This window comes from Hirundo rustica, chromosome 5 (assembly GCF_015227805.2).
Source record: "Hirundo rustica isolate bHirRus1 chromosome 5, bHirRus1.pri.v3, whole genome shotgun sequence".
NCBI lineage: Eukaryota > Metazoa > Chordata > Aves > Passeriformes > Hirundinidae > Hirundo > Hirundo rustica.
In genome coordinates, this window is record NC_053454.1 from 62,296,396 (window position 1) to 62,312,588 (window position 16,193).

The 16,193-nt window shown below is 46.9% G+C and overlaps 2 protein-coding genes across 4 annotated transcripts in view; one reads left to right on the forward strand and one right to left on the reverse strand.

The window, feature by feature from the left end:
* Positions 1-827: 827 nt before the first annotated feature.
* TIFA (TRAF interacting protein with forkhead associated domain) lies at positions 828-4,345 on the reverse strand. Its single transcript, XM_040064269.1, has 3 exons — positions 4,210-4,345; positions 3,838-3,952; positions 828-2,065 (listed from the first exon to the last, which is right to left on the reverse strand). Exon 3 carries the CDS (start codon positions 2,011-2,013, stop codon positions 1,450-1,452), a length of 564 nt encoding a protein of 187 aa, XP_039920203.1. The 5' UTR covers positions 2,014-2,065; positions 3,838-3,952; positions 4,210-4,345; the 3' UTR covers positions 828-1,449.
* A 199-nt stretch (positions 4,346-4,544) lies between these two features.
* The window catches only part of ALPK1 (alpha kinase 1), a 33,967-nt gene continuing 22,318 nt past the window's right edge, over positions 4,545-16,193 (forward strand). For 2 of the 3 annotated variants that reach the window (XM_058420628.1, XM_040064264.2), the window contains exon 1: positions 4,545-4,641. The gene's annotated coding sequence lies outside the window, so the exon portion shown is untranslated. Of the gene's footprint in view, positions 4,642-12,572; positions 12,674-16,193 lie in introns of those variants that run through there. The other variant, XM_040064263.2, reaches the window with a different exon arrangement.

Here is a 16,193-nt window from a genome sequence, read left to right on the forward strand (position 1 = left end):
AATAACAGGAGACCTGAGGAATGTGGAGCATGGAGCCCTTCTCCTGTTGGAAATGAGCAGCTGTGCCCTCCCACTTCAAAGGTAAAATAACCTTCCTTGTGTAAATTAACTTCTGCTGGTCGGATCAATGTAGTGATAGGAGACAATGCATTTTTTAATGTGTACTTTACATGGTTGATTCTTACCTCAGGTAAATAACAGCTGAGCAAGTGATCATTGTTTGGAAACCACAGCCCAGTTCCAAGGGTGGAAAACATGGCAACAAAGTAATTTTGTCAAGGATGAGATGAATGGACAAATCCTACCTAAGCCTGTGTTTGAGTTTCATTGCCTCTCCCATGGCTTTCTCTCGCTTGTGGTTGGTTGCCTGAATCTCAGCTGTTCCTCTCCTCGGTTATAATTATGGTTTTCTTGGAATGATTAATGCTGAAGTGCATCCTAATATTTAGGGTGATAAAATGGGTAACTCCTATCCTTCACAGTGAGTCTTTCAAGCAAACTAAAATACTTGACAAAATAAAAAAGCCAAATGCCAATGAAAAGCCGAGCCCCTGACAAAGAAAAACTTGACTGAAACAACCTGAGAAATACTTAAAAGACAAGAAAATTATCAGAGAGACTTGGGTAGAGAGGAGAAGAGGTAGAAAACTTTCTGAAAGTATTTATGGAAATTCTTACCTTGGAGCAATGGCACTTTTGGAAAGCCCGGAACAGTGCCAGTGCCAGTCTCTTATCTGGATGGTCCTGGAAATAATTTTATTCTCTAAAATTTTTTTTAGATTGCAGCTGCATAATAGAGCAAACCCTTACTAGGGAACAAAATGTTTTTTATTACAAAATTAACGTGGATTTTTATAGACCGTGATCATTGATGCTACATTTGTCTACATCACAAGCAAAAGTAGTTAACTTGCAAAAAATATATATGTTAATTGAATAAGTAAAAATAAAAGCCCTGACTTTGAAGCTAATAAAAACATAAAAGACAAAGTGTTTCTAAGTTGCAGAATCCGTGAAGTTACAACCTAGGCTTGCAAATACTGTTTGGGATTTGGTGTCCAAAGCAAAGCACAAAGTACAATATGCAACAAGACATTTTTGTCACCCCTTGTCCAGGACCAAAACCCTGCTGTGCGTGCTCTGTATTAACGCCTGTTAAATATCCCTTCAAGGCACATGGCCACAGTTCTGGGATTGAACCTGCTGCCATGGATTTGAGTGCCCCCCTGTCTCCCACACCTTTCTGGGCATCAGAGAGCCCTTAGGCAGCAGTGAAGGCAGTGGCAGGAATCCATTTCTGTGGAACAGTGTTCTGGAATGCCCGTGCTGAAAACACCAAGTAAAGAAGACTGATGTGCAGCAGCCAGTGAGCTGCACCACCAAGAACACTGGACTGAGGTGAGACCCATCTACGTTGGAAGCTGTGCAGGCTACAAAACCCCATCCCCGCTAGCACAGGTCATTTTCATCAATCTCTGTGGGGCTTTTGCCTTGGGAAAGAACAAAGGAAGAAGAGGTGCCATTCTCGGGTATAGGCTGCAGGGATGGCAGGCACTTTTCCTGCAAGATCGGTGCTTCAGCCAGGTGCAAGTGAGTCTCAAAATAATCCACAGCCTCCCCCTCTTGAATCTCTGCAAGGATCTGGTAGTCCCCGAAACAGATGATGCACTTCCAAGGCAGGTCGATTTTGTTTAAGTAACCCAGCTCAGTTTGGTTGACAGTCAGTTTTGTTTTCTTGCTCAAGTTCTTTATCTCAAAACCATATTCCGAGGTGTGGAGCTTCCTGTAGAACTGCAGGGAGAACTGGATCCGCGAGACGCGAGTGTCCATCAGGTTGTAGCGGCAGACGCTGGAATCGCGGCCGAACTTGGCCGCGTCGTCCGCCCTGACCTGCTCACGCTTGCAGAAGTTCAGGCAGCGGAACATCATCTTCTCATCCTGGCCAGGGTGGTAAAAGGTCAGGTGGAGGCACGTCACTGTTTCTTCTGTTTCGGCTTCCTCGAAAGAGGTCATGATGAGAAGGGTCGTCAGGACGAGAAAATGGTAAAATCACGGCATGGAATCGCTGCAGAACCGAACAAATTGCTTTCAGTGCGGCATTAAAATACCTCCTGTGCTGCTCTAGGCTGACTGTGCAGAACTTCCAGACAGCTGGCTGACAATAAATATGATGAAAGCAGAGGAGCGGGAGCTCAGAAGCCACGACTGACCATCGCTGCCAACAAGCCCCTCACGAGGATCTCACAGGCAGGTTTATCTTTGCAAAGAAACGTGTCATTTAGCAGTGAGATTTACTTGATAGACTTAAAATGGAGTTAAACACTGCTGCCTGGGCCTGTGCGCTCTGCTCTCAGTGTGTCCTGTGACCGGAAGGCATCAAATGACTTTTACCAACAGTCTGTCTGTAGGCAGTGGTAATTCAAGTATGTATAAAGCACTCCTTTGGATCTCGGGTCCGAACTGACCTCTCGCACGGAAAACGTGTTTAGAAGTGACTGCTGTGACAGCACAAAAACTGAATGCAAAAGCTGGCCTACCCATGAGACATAGAAAAGGAATTGTCACCACCTCTAGCTATTTCCCCATTGTCTGTTGGAAAATCCCAGCTCTCTCCTGCTGCAGAAGTGCTAAAAAAATGACTTTTCTTGGGTTTGGTTGTCTTTTTAAGTTCTCCACATGCAGCACAGAGACCACATACTTATGAATTAAATTCTGTTCCAAAGCCTGAGTGACTGCACTGCATCCTAATAAAACCCGAGACAGCTCAGGAAAGGCTGTCATCTGGTTCTCTCAATGCAAGGCCAGTGTCTTCCCACACTAAAGCTGAGTCTTGAAAAGAAAAGTCTTGCTATTTGAAGTAGAAACCAGCAAGTGAGTTCCCAGTTACTCACCAGAGAAACATGTGAGTAGCCATTTAACTGGTACCACACAGCGCAGATGTTTCTACATCCAGATTGCAGTAAGTTCCCAACGTGTCTTGCACAGATCTGGAGCTCAGCAGCTCCATTCAGAGCTTTAGGAGTAGGTGAATCATCACTGCAATTAAGTGACGATTGTGTTTTGTGATGATGGAGTTGACTTGTGTTTTTTACACACTGCACACAAACACCGAGCATAGTGAATGGTGGTGCATCGGTGCATCATTTTCTGCGTGAAACCTCAAAACGGCTTCCTTTGCACCTTTAACACAAACCCGGCCACAGTTCTGACACAGTAGCTCAGCAACTTTGGCTTTGTTACTGAGGTAGGCTGCAACAGCACAGATGATGAGTGAAACAGAGAATTTCCAGCAGAGCTCACTTTAAAACAAGCTAGGAAATATCATCTGCGCACTTGGCAGGAATACAGACACCCTGGTAGCAGGTTATTCCTTTGCCATCTGTGAGACGAGCTGTGGTGGCACCATTATCAATCCCTCCTCCCTGCAGATTCCCCGGCTCTGTGAGCCAGGAGGGACTGTCCTCGTGTCCAGTTCTGCCCTTCCTTGTCTTGCACCAGTAAGGGGATATTACATGAGGTCAGCTTCGGTGAAGGGGAAAACCCCCGCGCACTTTCACTCTGCAGTTCAGCCCACAGAGACACTTCTGTGCCTCCTGACTTTAGCTCCCATTAGTGAGTTTTACAAATGGCTACATTAATTAAGAAAGAACAGCCACCCATCGCTTCGGCAGCACCCAGTGATCAACCCTGACCTCGGCAGCTCCCACAGACCCCGCTTCAGATCCACGATCGCCTCAGGCATCCCCCGCACGGCTGCCCAGTCCTGCCTTAAAGGTTCGTCGAGGCTGAACATACCGAATATTCCTTCACGTAAATGCTAAAGGAGTTTCTACTTACTAGAGTGTATTGGCCAGGAGAAAGCTTTCTGCAGATTCCTCCCGCAGCTCTGAGGCAGCCACTGCCCTGCTGTTGTCCGTCCCCTCGCTGGAGTCAAATCCCACCTCGTCCTCTCCTACGGGAAAGCGAGTGTCATTATCCCCACTTCCAGAGGCAGGAGAACAACGCGGAGCCCTAAGGGAATGGGCTCCGGCCCCGGCTCCCGGAGCAGTCTCGGTGCCACCTCCCCACCCCATAGCACGGCCAGCCCGGGATCTCCCGACCGAACCCGCCGCTTCCACGGGAACTGCCCGGCGACATCCCGGTGTGCCCGCTCATCTGTCCTGCCCCCTTCCCTCCCCTCACGTCCGCCCGGCCCGGCCGCCTCCCCACCTGCCGGGAGCGGGGCTCCGGCGCCTGCCGAGGGCTCCAGCCGCTCCTCTCTCGGTAATTCCTCCGGGAGCCCGGCGGGAAACGCTGAGGGGGGAGGAGGTGAAGCGGGAGGCGGGAGGAGCTGAGACGGGCGGTGCTGGGGCGGGAGACGCTGAGGGCACCGCGGGGCCGGAAGTAGAATTTCTTAAAAAAAAAAATAAATTAAAAAGGGGGGGGGGGGGGGAGAAGAAGAAAAAAATAGTTAAATTCTTTCTTACATAGAGTTATATGAATAACTCTGAAGGAGTAGCCACAGGTCTGTCCGGGCTTACGGAGCCATCTGAACCTGTGTTCAGAGCCGTGTCAGGGATCACAAGTTCGCGGGCTCAGCTGTCAGACAGAATGATTTCGGTCTTACCCCCAAATGGACGCTTTGAGGGGTAAAACACTTTGGTAAGTGGCGCATTACCAGCACAGCGATTCGCCTGATGATGTTCTTAAATTGATTATTTTAAAATATGTGGTTGTTTGCTTTAAGCGACCGCAGTTCAGGTTCATTGCACCGCGTTGGGGAAATGACCTAAAATCTTTCCTTGGCCGTTGGTCTAAACGGATCTGAAAACTTTTTCCTTTCCTTACTTCTCTCTCTCTTTTTTTTTTTTTTTTTTTTTTTTTTTTTTTTTTTTTTTTTTTTTTTTCCTCTCGTTACAAATCCTGAGACAGCCCCGGATTCTTCTTTATCCATCGGCTTGGTTTTTCATATTCGTCTGTATTGCTGCCCAGCGCAGAACAAGTGGCAAAGCAAACCTGTTCCCTTTCAATCCAGATCCCAAACGTCCCGTGTCCTCCTTTCCCTGTGCCTGTACAGCGTTGGAACTGGCGAGTGAGTGCTGAGGGCTTGGCTGTTTTGGCACGGGCAGTGAAATACCGTGTTGGCTCACAGAAACTGTTTTTCACTTGTAGGGTTTCTTTTGTATCTTCAACAAACAAGTAAATGACTTGTGGGTTGATAAGTCCCTTTGCAGTTCTTGTTGAATAACTTTTATCGGTATGCGGTCTAATACAGCTGTTCCATGGGCTCATCTCCCTCACATCAGGGAAAAAAAAGAAAAAGAAAAAAAATGGGGGATTAAACTACGTTTTGCAAGAAGGTGTGTTGAAGAGCAGAGAAGGAAAACAGATTATTCCAACTTTCTTCCACAGATGAAGGCCTTTCTCACAACAGGCGGGGCTGGGCCTGTGTGCTCACCCAAGAAAAATAAAGTATTTTGTTGTCTTCTGGAAAAGCCAGAATTGCGCAACCCTGCTATTTATTGCATCTGTCGATGGTTACAATTCCTGTCAGACCTTTGTTTCCGGAAGCAGCCCGAGTCCCAGGTCATGAGACAACTTTTCTGATAGGATTATTTTGATACTTGTAACTATTGGGGTATGTAAGGACCTTTCCTTTTTTTCCCTAGGATTGTGTAACGTCAAATTAGCTGCATATTCCTTTATTGTTTTATGATTCCGGTATAGCTCTGTGTGATTTTGTACAGGGGAGGGCAGGAACTGGATTTACAGCCGCTCTCTGCAATAGCTTTCTTGTCAGCTGAAACGCTGCCAGCTTCAGGAAAAGAACTCCAGGTTTGCCCTTTACGAGAAAAAAAAAAATAATGCAGGCACTCTGTGCCTGTGGGGTTTTTGGGTGATCATCCTGCTAAAATTGTTCCGTGCCGTCGTAGAGGTCATTCCAGTATTACAATAACTTCTTCTTTTAGTTGTAATTTCTTCAGTCGAAAGCGAAACTGCAAATAAATGTGCTGTTTGGGCTCATTAAGTATTTTTCAGGCTGGAAGACGGAGGTGGTGTTGACGTGGCTGTGACGACTTGTTGTTTTTCTGACAACTGATTGCTGTGGCTTCCGGGCCTACAGAGGCAAATCTGGGAAATTGTATGTTGTGTGTAGGAACTTGTATGTTGCTGTTAGTCATGATTGGCTCAGGAAACAGGAGTCAGTGAGGGGAAATGTGTTACTTTCTCTTTCTGGGATGTTCATGGTAGGTCAGAAGACTTACAGGAAGTACAGTCTCTTAATCATCAGTGTGACTGGTTATGAGTTGGGAATACTGTGATGACATTTCTTGGACACTTGGGGAAAATGCCCTTTGTAGTTCTGTCTCTGTTATGGCATAAAACCCTTTCTGTGGACATTTGAGACCAGCAGCAGTCCTGACCAGTGTGAAACTTTCTCCTTGTCTCTGCTATTTAAATTTACATGATGAAAGTATCTTCACCTGCTGAATCAACAGGAAGTCTGGCCTGATTTCTGCTGTGCTGAGATTTCCAGTTCTGTCTTTCCCTCCTAAGGTCAGAATTTACACCTGGTTATCAAAACTGTTGATGTGGTGCTCAGATTTGCCAGTGGGTTCAGGTGTAAAGGGTGACAACACCTGTAAATGTTGCGTTGTGTGTGGGTATAATTCCCGGGTTTTATTGGCCACCAGCGTTCCCGCTCCCTGGCACAGCTTGTCCGTAGTGTCGCCAGGTGAACACCAAAGTAGATGCTGTGACCTGGTGACACCTCTTGTGCCCAGCATCGCAGTTTGAGTGCATTGAGGGTTGTTTTTGAGGCAGAAATCTGCAGAAGTGGTGCTTTTCTGCGGGGCTGGCTCTGGGCACGAGAGGACGCGAGCCGTGCGTTTCCGTGTGTCGCGGGTGACAGCTGTGACCTGGCGGGCTCAGAAAGCCCGAGAAGGGTGCACAGTAGGTGGGTAGTTGTCCCCCACAGCCCTCTCTGTACCCCAGGTGTGTTCCTCGAGGCACATGAGCCCTGTTTGCTGGCTTTACCTGGCGTTAAATGCCTCGCTTGTGTCTTGTCACCTGTCGCGTGGACCTGGGCACGATGCTGCTGTACCTGCCCTGTCCCAGGGCTTGCCGTCCTGGGATGGCACAGGAGTGACCCAAAGCCGCCCTTCAGGGACCCACAGAGTCACTGGGGAGGAGGTGGGTGAGAGCTGATTGATTTGGAGCCGTAAACCCAAGGCTGCTCGCGGCCCTTTTCTCATTCCGAACCGCCCAAGCGCTCGGAGCACAGGAGTGGGAGCCAGTAGATGGCAATGTGTGACCGGACATTCATAAATTTCCTCTTGGTAGTGCAAGAGTTGTCGAGGTACGTGTGAGTTAACGGAAATAATGGCAGTGGTAACTTCCAAGAGTTGGGAAATGCCTAATGGAGTATTCAACAACCTGTAGTGAGGTTCTGCAAGGAGTTCTTACCGTACGGCAACCGAGTGCCTCATGTTCAAACAGAAAAGAAATAGGCTCTTTTTAAAGACAGGTGTCCAGAGATATCCCATTGTATTCCACTGGATGTCAGTGTGAGAGGGAGGAGAGATGCATGGGGAGGACGTGTGTTTCGTTCACTGAAGTTTTAGCTCCCAGTGCCAAGAACAGCTCCATGCCATAAGCAGAGAGGAGATCTTCCAAGGAAGGGAGAGAGAGCCCAGTTCCCTCTGTTTATTTCCTTCTTTGCTCCTTGATTACTCAGGAAAAAGAACTCTTCCACTTCTCTTTTCTTCTCATCTGACCTGAATAAACTGATGAGAAAATTGACTGCTGAGGAGAAGTATTCCTCACAAGATGGACTTTATGTGACTTTCCAAGTTCTCATTTTCATTCTACATCATCATCTGCCCTTGATCCTCCTTTAGAACCTCTCTGGCTTCTCCCTTTCTCTTCCTGCTCAGTTTCCCTTCCGTGTTCCTGCCCCTTCTGCTGTCTGTTCTGTTCTACCCTCTCACCATCCTCCTGATTATTTTTCCTATTCCCTGTGCCATTGTTTTTTCTCTGGAGCCTTTCTCCCTTCGCTGCAAAGGAAAAAAAAATTGTGCGGCTATTTTGATAGGGAGGAGGTTGAACGTTGCCTTCACCAGACCCCACATTTTACTGTGGAGGCAGAATCCACTCTCCTTGTCTGGTTTGACACCATCCAGACAGAGAAAATTTCATGAGCAGAGCAGAGCCAACCTTTCCAGTTCCCTTCATTGAACAAAGAAAGTAATTTTGAACAATTAAAGATAATATAAGCTGTACCTTGCTGATATGTAGCAGGACCGGAGAATATAGTGATCTTTTTGTTGTTTTGTAATTTTTTCCCCCCTTTAAATTTGTACAGATGTGAAGGTGTTGAAGATTCCACGTTGTGTGGCGATAAAAACACAGTTCCATTATCTCAGTTTATAGCGTTCGAGGGCACCCGGCTGTGAGCAATGTGCAGCCTTACAGGAACACAGGTGACCATTTCTCTCCTTTTCCTTCAAAAACAGATATATCTGTGTCCCAAACTACTCAAGCAGCTTCCTTCCTACTCAGGGAAGCGGGTGTCTGGTTCACCTTCACCTTTGATTGTTCTGGAAGCCCTCCCTTGGGGCAGTTGCTGTTGAGGTTTAGGAAAAAAAGGATTTTTATCACTTGTAGGCACATAAATTGGCACTGAGGGGTGATGAAGACAGCCAGGCGTCTTCTCCTTGTTTGCAGCCCCTTGCCTGGGACTCCGGTCTGTCCCTGACAGAAACTCCTGGTGATGGAAACAGCAGGATTTCACAGCACAGGGAGCATTGGTTTATGGCTCTGTGTATGGTCTCACAAGGGAACACTGTTCAATAGGCTTCAAAGTGATTCAGCCCTGGCATAACCGTGGCTGTGGCCACATGTAATATAGCCTGTAGCTCTTTAAAGAGGATTAGCCCTAGATCAGGGACAGCATTCATTGCTGAATTTCATGTAAAGTAGAATATGCTAATGGAATGGAAATGTCTACAGCAAACATTGCATAATATTGGGAACCTCAAAACTGAGCATTGTGTCTTGATATCTCTGCTGGGAGCCAAACTTTCATAAACTGGACGTTATTTTGAGAAAAAATGATGTTTATAATACCACCGCAAGCTCTCTGTAATAAAGCGAGATCTAGTTTGCAGTTTCACAAGCAAAGTTGAAAAGACAACAGCGAGCACTCGAAGGTAACTTCAGACAGTTGTTGTGCTTTAATGATGTCACGGTTCTCCAACAGACACAAAACCCACCACAGCCTAAAAAAATATCTTCATTTGGGTTTTCTGCAGTGGGCGTAGGCTTTGTTTGATCCCGTGTTCTCTTCCCATCTGCCCATCCGTAGCTTTAAGCGCCATTTTTGGGCCAGCAGGGGTTTCAGCACCAGTCCCACGGAGACACAGTGTTTCTGACATGCTTTTCTGAGCCATTTCACCTTTTGAGGCGCTTTCTGCCTGTACCTCCGCCTCCACCGGCAGCCCAGCACACTTCATTCGGCTCTCCCGGCTTCACTTGTACGCCAGTCTTCAGAAAGCTCGAGATTTAATATTTTACAGATGTAAAAGAATCTCCCAGACTTCAAGGTGACCCACGATTCCAGCTGCCTGAGTCAAGGCGTCGTGGAGGGTTTTATTCACGGATGTCGTCTCTCAGAAAATCATTTCAGTGGCAGCTCTGGGGAGTCACCGTCCACTTCTCAGCCCCTCGGCTGCGTTGTTTGCCTGTCGAGGAACCCCTTCTCCCTGGGTTTTAAGGCTTCACAGGAAATTTCTGCCCCTGATCCAAAGCTGCCTCTGGGCCTGCCCCTGGAGGTGTTAAGACCCTGATTCCCTCCTCGCGCAAGGAATTCCTGTGAGCTCCATCTCCGGCCCAGCCGTGTGTGTCTGCGGCCCGGGGTTTGGTGCCCGCGATGCCGATATCAAACACGGTGACGGACATTAAATACCCCGATGGGCCCTTCTGCCTTTGTGCACTTGAAGTGCCTCATCCCAGGCTGCTGGGGCGTAAAAGTGCAAAGAAAGCCTTTGGGAAGAGGGTCCTTCTGGCTGCACTTCCAAAGCGTGCGCTTCCATTGCTTAGTCGTTTTTTCTTTCCGTGCCGCTCCATATCTCAGGGTTCTGTTGCTCTGGGATTTATTTTCTGTGTTTTGGGGGTTTTTGTTTGTTTGGTGGTGGGTGGTTTTTTGGTTTTTTTTTTTTGTTTGTTTGTTTCTTTGCTGTTTGGAAGGTTTGGGTTTTTTTCTGTAGACGTGGAGGGTGGTGATACATATTCATGAAAGTGAAGTCTTTCCAGCCCCTGCCTGCTCTGACAAAGACTTAGCTGTTTCACACAGCAAGCTGACTGGAATTGTGTGGGGCCTGCCTCACCAGATTAGAGCAAACAGCCAGCTTATTCCTCCAGTCGTCAAGCCTCCCCTTCCTAACAATTTCCCCAATTGTCATTTTGACAAGGCTGTCATTAGGTGATGGCTTCTTTTGGCCATTTTCAGATAAAGATAATTTCCTTAACTTCCATTTTATTTGACAACAAGTAGTTTGGGAGAGAAAGGAAGTGCTTCAGTGGTTTATGGATTAAGGGTTTGTCACTTCAAAGGCATCTTTGATCTAAAAATATGTGCTGTACCAAATTCATTATGCCTTTTTTGTCTTTTTCTTTTTTTTTTTTTTTTTTTAGAACTTTTTAATTTATTGATCTGCCCCTCAATTGTTCCTTTTTTTTTTTTTTTTTTGGTCATCCCCTAGTAGTACTTGGGGTAGCAGTGGTGAGGGAAAAGCACCCAAGTGGCCTCTCTGAAAAGTCATGACCAGGGCGAAACAACAGGTGCTTTTGTTCCATACTCTGCTTTTAGCCAGAGGTCCTGCCTGCTCCTGCCGTGGCGGCTCCGTTAAAAACTTGGAGACAGAGAATAAGCTTCCCGTTTTGTGTCAGTCTGGGTCACTCCTCTGGTATAACTGGCCCAAAAGCACGGCTCTGCTGTAGGCTGGAGATGGATTTTGGCTCCCTGATGCCTCTCTGGCCACCTCCGTGTGGTGAGCAGTTGCTGTGTGGCTCTGGCTCTGCTCTGTGGCTGTGCTGCACCGAGAAATCCCAAGCCTCATTCCAACAAACAAAACTAGAAAAGTTGGGGTTTTTTCTTCCAGGATGTTTGCAGCCGAAATGCTCTTCTGCAGAGCACTGAGCTTTGGAGCAGGCAGGTGCAGTGGCCATCAAATATGTTGCTCCCCAGACGCCATCCACCCGAGGAGGGATGCTTGGAGGGGATTTGGGAATCCTTATGGGTCCCTTCCCACTCTGGCTTCTTCTGCAGGGAGAGGGGGCCGTGGTGGGGGTTTGAACATGAGTCAAGAGCGGGGCTTTTCCTGCCTTAGCTGTGTCAGACACCGGGCCTCACTTTCACCCCTCCTCTGCTTTTTAGGATGCACAAACCCCCCTCCTTGGCTGCAGCAGTGTAAATCCATGATGGTAGCACCCATTATCCTAGCCCCACACAGGCTTAGGTGGGGCTGGGATTTGTCCTGTATTCATATTAATATCTGTTCTCCCTAATTACTTCAGCTTTCCCTGCAGTGTTACCTCTGTGTTATAGCTGCCAGCAAAGCACCTCCTTGCTGCTGGAGGCTGTTCTTGATCCCATTTCCAAACAGAAGCACTTCTGCTTCGGCTCAGCCTGGGGAAGCTGTGCAGGGGCCGGCTCGCTTTCTTTTTTTCTTTTTCTTTTTTTTTTTCTTTTTCTTTCCCTTTTGCCTGCTAATTGGCTGAGACCACCAGAATTTGGAGGACACAGATGTCACTGATAGTTTGCCTAGGGAGCACATTCATGCCCATCTGTTGCAGTCTAGAAAGCTGTTCATATATCCACAAGGCCTTCATTTAATTCTTGTCAGAAAGTAATGTAAATCCAGTTTACCTCAGAGGTCACAGCCAAGATTTATGCCAATGAGCCCCCTGCAATTTACACACACTGTAGTTGTATAGGATGAAAAGAAACCCTTTCATGTTGGTGCATATTAACAAGAAAGCTTGCCTTAGGAGAGGCTTTTTGATTGAGATTCTTCCTTATTTTAATACGGCCAGTTGGGATAGCCAGCTTTACCAAAAGAAAACATCTAATCTTTAAGCCAGAGAAGTAAACTAGCTAACTAACTGAATAAAGCCCCTAGCAAATCTATTTATTTTTTTAAAACCATCTTTTAGCAAAGAAAGGTAAATGCTCTAGGAAAACACAAGCATGTGTGCACTGAAATATTCAGGGAAACTGAATTTACCTTCTGTAGCAGACGATATTAACACAATTATTGAAGTCTTTCCTAAGCTATCAAGAACATCTTTTCTCTTTTCTCTTTTCTTTTCTTTTCTTTTCTTTTCTTTTCTTTTCTTTTCTTTTCTTTTCTTTTCTTTTCTTTTCTTTTCTTTTCTTTTCTTTTCTTTTCTTTTCTTTTCTTTTCTTTTCTTTTCTTTCTTTTTTTCATTTTATTTCATTTCATTTCTATTTCATTTCATTTTCTGTTTTAGTTTTTAATCCCTCAGGCTGCTAATTCCAAAAATAAAGCTGAGCCTGTTGTTTTTGACAGGAGGGGCGGGAAGGACTCCAGAAGGCTCATGCACAGATCCACAGGAGGGAGAGCAGTCGAGGGTGCTGTGTGATGTGCATGCTCCCTCTTACCTGCTGCAGGTAAAAACACCAGCCCAAATGTTCCATGCCTCTTCCAGGGGCAATCTCTTGCAGTTTTTTCAGTCTCCCTACAGAAGGCAAAGGGAGATGAAATGCCATAATATGGAGTGAAGGTGAGACTGTAACTCCAACAGCTGCAACAGACCTAGCACTGCCTCTTTGTCATGGTTTCACCCCTTGTCTTTATCTAGCAAGAGACTCTAACAGGCTAAGGAGCTTCCCTAAAAATGAGTGTGGCTTCATTTAACCTCAGGGAAGCCGTGAGTGGAAGGGCTGCAGCACACCAAATTGGGCTGGAGGGAAAAGCTGGCAGTGCAAGTGGTGCAGGTACCGGAATTGAAGATGAGCTGTTAGAAACGAAACACTCCCAAGTACCTTGGTTATTAAAATTGCTTGTAGGAGCAGGCAGAGAAGAGCAGGATACAAGGACGGATCAGGATGTGCCAACTTGATTACGAAAGAGTTCCAGGGTTGGGCGCCTCATTTTCTTCAGGCTCAGTGTAGTTTGAGAGTGTTCCTATCATTTATGCTGCCTCTGCTCAGAGGAATCCTCCTCCTTTTCCTCCTTCCTCTTCTCTAGTTTGCCTTGTCCGTGGATTTTCCCTTTCAAATGTTTTAGGTGTGAAAATCAGTATCATTTGCATGGTGCCATAATGACCGGAGTGGTTTGGGATTAGGAGACAGGAGAGCAAAGCGGTGCGCTGAAAACAGGGCTCACATTCTAAGTTCCAGTGTAACACTTAAAATAATTAAAGTGTTTATTTGAAAGTCAAAACAGCCTCAGTCATAAATAACTATCCATTCCTCGATTGATTGTGTCGGGTCCCAGCCGAGAGCTCTGGGAATAAGGTTTATTTGCTCCCTGTTGGGATTAATCCATAAATGTAGTCTCCACATGGAACTCATCAGGTCTTTGCTTCCTCTTCATTAGTCTCCCTGGAACTGGAGGGTACCCTGAATAAGATGAAAATTAGGATAATATATTTTCAGAGAGAAAAGGTCTGGCGATCTCTAATTTGTGTTTCAGGACCATAATGCTGTGGAAAATTTCCCAAATGATGTTGTCTGAGAAACCAGCGCTTGTTATCCTTGCTGCATTTGAAGTTTGAATGCAGCAATTACATCTTCTTTTTCTTAAAGCCTCCCAGAGCTAATTGCGGTCTTAAACCAGCTAGATTGACTCCCGGGCTTCCTTCCATCCATGGCAGAACTTAAAATTCCTTTCTCTTGACAGATCTTTTGGTCTTCTAGCCCAAGGGCTCTGAAATGTCACAGTATGGCCCATTTCTTATTAAAGAGATCATTTCTCTGTATCCCACCCAATTCTTCCCCCCATCCCTCTCGTTCTGAACCCCAACTCCAATTAGAGGGCAACCACCGAAATGTGTTTTCTCACCCCCTGAGACCTTTGTCATATTTTTTTCATCATATTTGATGCAAGGAGTTATTTTAATCCAGGCTTTAATCAGAAATGGCACTGATTATTTTTTTCCTCATCATTTCTGTTTTAAAGTGTCCTAACAGTTGCATCAAGCATTTAAAAGCTAGTTTTGCCCCAAACAGGAGTAAAGCAGCTTTCCTGTCACCAAGGAGTGCTTAAATCCTCAATCTGATGCAAAATTGTTTTTATTATGTGTTTTCAAAGAGCATTTTTAAGTGCATGCTTAGAAAACATTTTTGCCCAGGCAGTTTTGCGGCACGTCAAGCTGCAATTTTTTACCACTTCAAAACCATCTCCTTAGAGTGCCACTTGTTAGGATTTAAGGGAACTTTGAGAAAGCTGATTAGTAACCATTGAGAGGGCTCTAAAGGCCTCCAGAAGTTTTTGCTGTTCTGCTCTTGGGCTTTAGGCTCAGGTCCTGTGTTTCCCCAGGAAAGCTGCGTGCCTGGTTATTTCCCCCTCCCAGCTGTCCTCACTCAACGCCACAGCTGTCACAAAACACAACTTACAAAGTGGCATCTGTGTAAAGGATGCTGATGTGGTTTAAAGCTCCGTGGTGGATTTTAAGCTGAATCTGTGATGCGAGTCGCTGTCCCCAGTGATGGGTCTCAAAAGACTCTCTACCTTCTGAGTACTAATGTACAGTTTATTGCACTTTTCTCTACGGTCCCAGCACTTTGGCCTTGCTGCTGTGGTAAATCATTATTTTATTACTCCACGTCCTTGCTGTTCATTCAATTCTTTGGAAGAAGGTACTTGAAGAAAAATCCCTCGCTTGCTGACATTCATAGATCACTGTTAGGGACCTGGCAGTTTCCCGGTGGGTTAAATCCTCCCAATCCAAGGAAGCCAAGTGCTGTACTTCCACACTAATTTGGGCTTCCCTAAGCCCTAAGCCCCGGCAGCTCTTTGTGAGAGTGGCAGCCTGTGTGGCTCACAAAGCCACGGGGCCCTCCTGCCAGCAGTGGAGACCCAGCCAGAGCTGGGCTTAAGAGTCTGATCTGGGGCTCTGGGCTGTAACACAGGGAAGTGGAGCACGTCCTTGAGCTCCCTTGGATGCCCCCGGTGCCATGTTATTTTTTGTAAAGGGACATATCCCGGTGTTTGCTTGCTTTAGTGCGTCTTCACAGCAAATTGTGCTTATGAGCATTTATTTACAGGCTGCGAGGTGGCAGCTGAGCACAGGCCTTCTCCAGCGTGCTTCTGCACACTCCTGAAGCAGTTTCCAGGCCCCAGTTCCCAGGACTACTGTCCACAGCAGGTCCAAGACAGGTGTACATGTGCTTGGTAGTCACTGGAGTGGGGTCCTGGAAAATGAGATTTTTGAGAAATCAATTACACAAAGGAATGGAGTCTGGGCCAGATGGCAGGGATGCTTCATCCCAACCTGGGAGGTACTCCTGGGACGGCTGCACGCTCCTTCCCACAGGCCTGGGTAATCAGATAAATTAATTAGCAGATGTCAGTGCAGTTAACAGAGCAAGCCACACTGGCATAGGTGTGTTAGTGTGACTACGCTTTCCTTTTCCCTGATGGATACCCAGCAACTGGATCAGCTTGTCTAGACCTGGCAGGGTGGAGCAGAGGACTCTGCTTTCTGGTTGTTGTTCCTGGGCTCAGGGACCTGTCCCTGGCAGATCCTTAGGGAGAGAGGACCTTTGTGAGCTGAGATGTGGGCTCGGGCCTTGCGCCACGAGCACATCCCATTGTTGTGTCCTTTTCCAGATTCGTCTTTGTCACTGACAGGCAGCTCAGCCCCATCTCCTGGGTGGACTTGGGACCCTGCTGCAGCTTGGTCCCCAGCCCTGTCTCTGGCCCCATCTCCTTGTGTTCCCGATGGGAGCCCCTAGATGGGCGCTGTGCCTGGGGCATCACAGGGTGTGATCGCAGCACCCACCTGGGCTCAGCGGGCTCAGACCCTGCAGAGAGGGGCCCTGGTGGCTCTTACGTGGGGCTGAAGAGATGGGCAACGCTTTCTAGGTTTTCCTCTCACTTTTATCCACGGCCTGCCTCCGGCTGATCCTTTGCTTGCTCCCCAGCTTCTCTCACATGCTTGTGCGCTCCTTCCCTTGTTCTCCC

Excerpts from the sequence above, each read along its gene's own strand:
- TIFA (XM_040064269.1), bottom strand. The coding sequence starts at position 2,013 with ATGACCTCTTTCGAGGAAGCCGAAACAGAAGAAACAGTGACGTGCCTC.